The sequence below is a fragment of the Macrobrachium nipponense genome, chromosome 46, assembly GCF_015104395.2.
Source record: "Macrobrachium nipponense isolate FS-2020 chromosome 46, ASM1510439v2, whole genome shotgun sequence".
Classification (NCBI taxonomy): Eukaryota; Metazoa; Arthropoda; class Malacostraca; order Decapoda; family Palaemonidae; genus Macrobrachium; species Macrobrachium nipponense.
Window position 1 is genome coordinate 23,078,979 of NC_061106.1, and position 1,152 is coordinate 23,080,130.

At 37.7% G+C, this 1,152-nt stretch overlaps 1 protein-coding gene across 1 annotated transcript in view; it reads left to right on the forward strand.

The window, feature by feature from the left end:
- The window catches only part of LOC135214672 (sericin 1-like), a 693-nt gene extending 159 nt beyond the window's left edge, over positions 1-534 (forward strand). Inside the window, exon 1 of the mRNA XM_064249008.1 lies at positions 1-534. This exon is cut by the window's left edge and continues 159 nt beyond it. Within this exon, the coding sequence (XP_064105078.1) occupies positions 1-534 (534 nt within the window).
- The last annotated feature ends 618 nt before the right edge of the window (positions 535-1,152 follow it).

Here is a 1,152-nt window from a genome sequence, read left to right on the forward strand (position 1 = left end):
AGTGTACACAATTCAGGTCGTACTTCTAAAGACAGTGTAGTCAATGCAGGTCGTACTTCTAAAGGTGTACACGATTCAGGTCGTACCTCTTCAGGTCGTACTTCTGAAGAAAGTGTACACAATTCAGGTCGTACTTCTAAAGAAAGTGTACACAATTCAGGTCGTATTTCTAAAGAAAGTGTACACGATTCAGGTCGTACCTCTTCAGGTCGTACTTCTAAAGAAAGGGTAAACAATTCAAGTCGTACTTCTAAAAAAAGTGTGCACAATTCAGGTCGCACTTCTAGTGAAATTGTACACAATTCAGGTCGTACTTCTAAAGAAAGTGTGCACAATTCAGGTCGTACTTCTAAAGAAAGTGTACACAATGCAGGTCGTACTTCTAAAGAAGGCGTACACGATTCAGGTCGTACTTCTAAAGAAAGGGTACACAATGCAGGTCGTACTTCTAAAGAAAGTGTACACGATTCAGGTCGTACCTCTTCAGGTCGTACTTCTGAAGAAAAGTGTACACAATTCAGATCGTACCTCTAAAGAAAGTGTACACGATTCAGATCGTACCTCTTCAGGTCGTACTTCTAAAGAAAGGGTACACAATTCAGGTCGTATTCTAAAGGAAAGTTTACACAATAAAAGGTGTACCTTCTAGAAAGGGTACACAATTCAGGTCGTACTTCTAAAGAAAGTGTACACAATTAAGGTCGTACTTCTAAAGAAAGGGTACACAATTCAGGTCGTACTTCTAAAGAAAGTGTACACAATTAAGGTCGTACTTCTAAAGAAAGCGTAAAAAAATTCAGCTCTTACATACATCTAAAGAAAGTGTATTAGGAAGTACATATAGGGTTTAGAATAAATAAATAATAGAGGTGCGAGTTTTAGGAAGAATGTTACTATCTATTTTATATATGGAAACGTCGAAATGATTTGCTAAGTTACGGTCGCTAGTAAAGCAACATGTTGTTCCCTGCCCGCGCATGCGCACTGAAACTCATCAACATATATCAACGCTGTTTCTGATTGAAAGCCAATAAATTAAATGAGTTTAAAGCGAAAGCTGTTTTCAATCTCCCTCACTTTCCTAACCAGAAGTTCATAATTGAAGTAATCAACTCAATGAGGATTTAAATTTCGCTAAAATCAGGCGTAAAA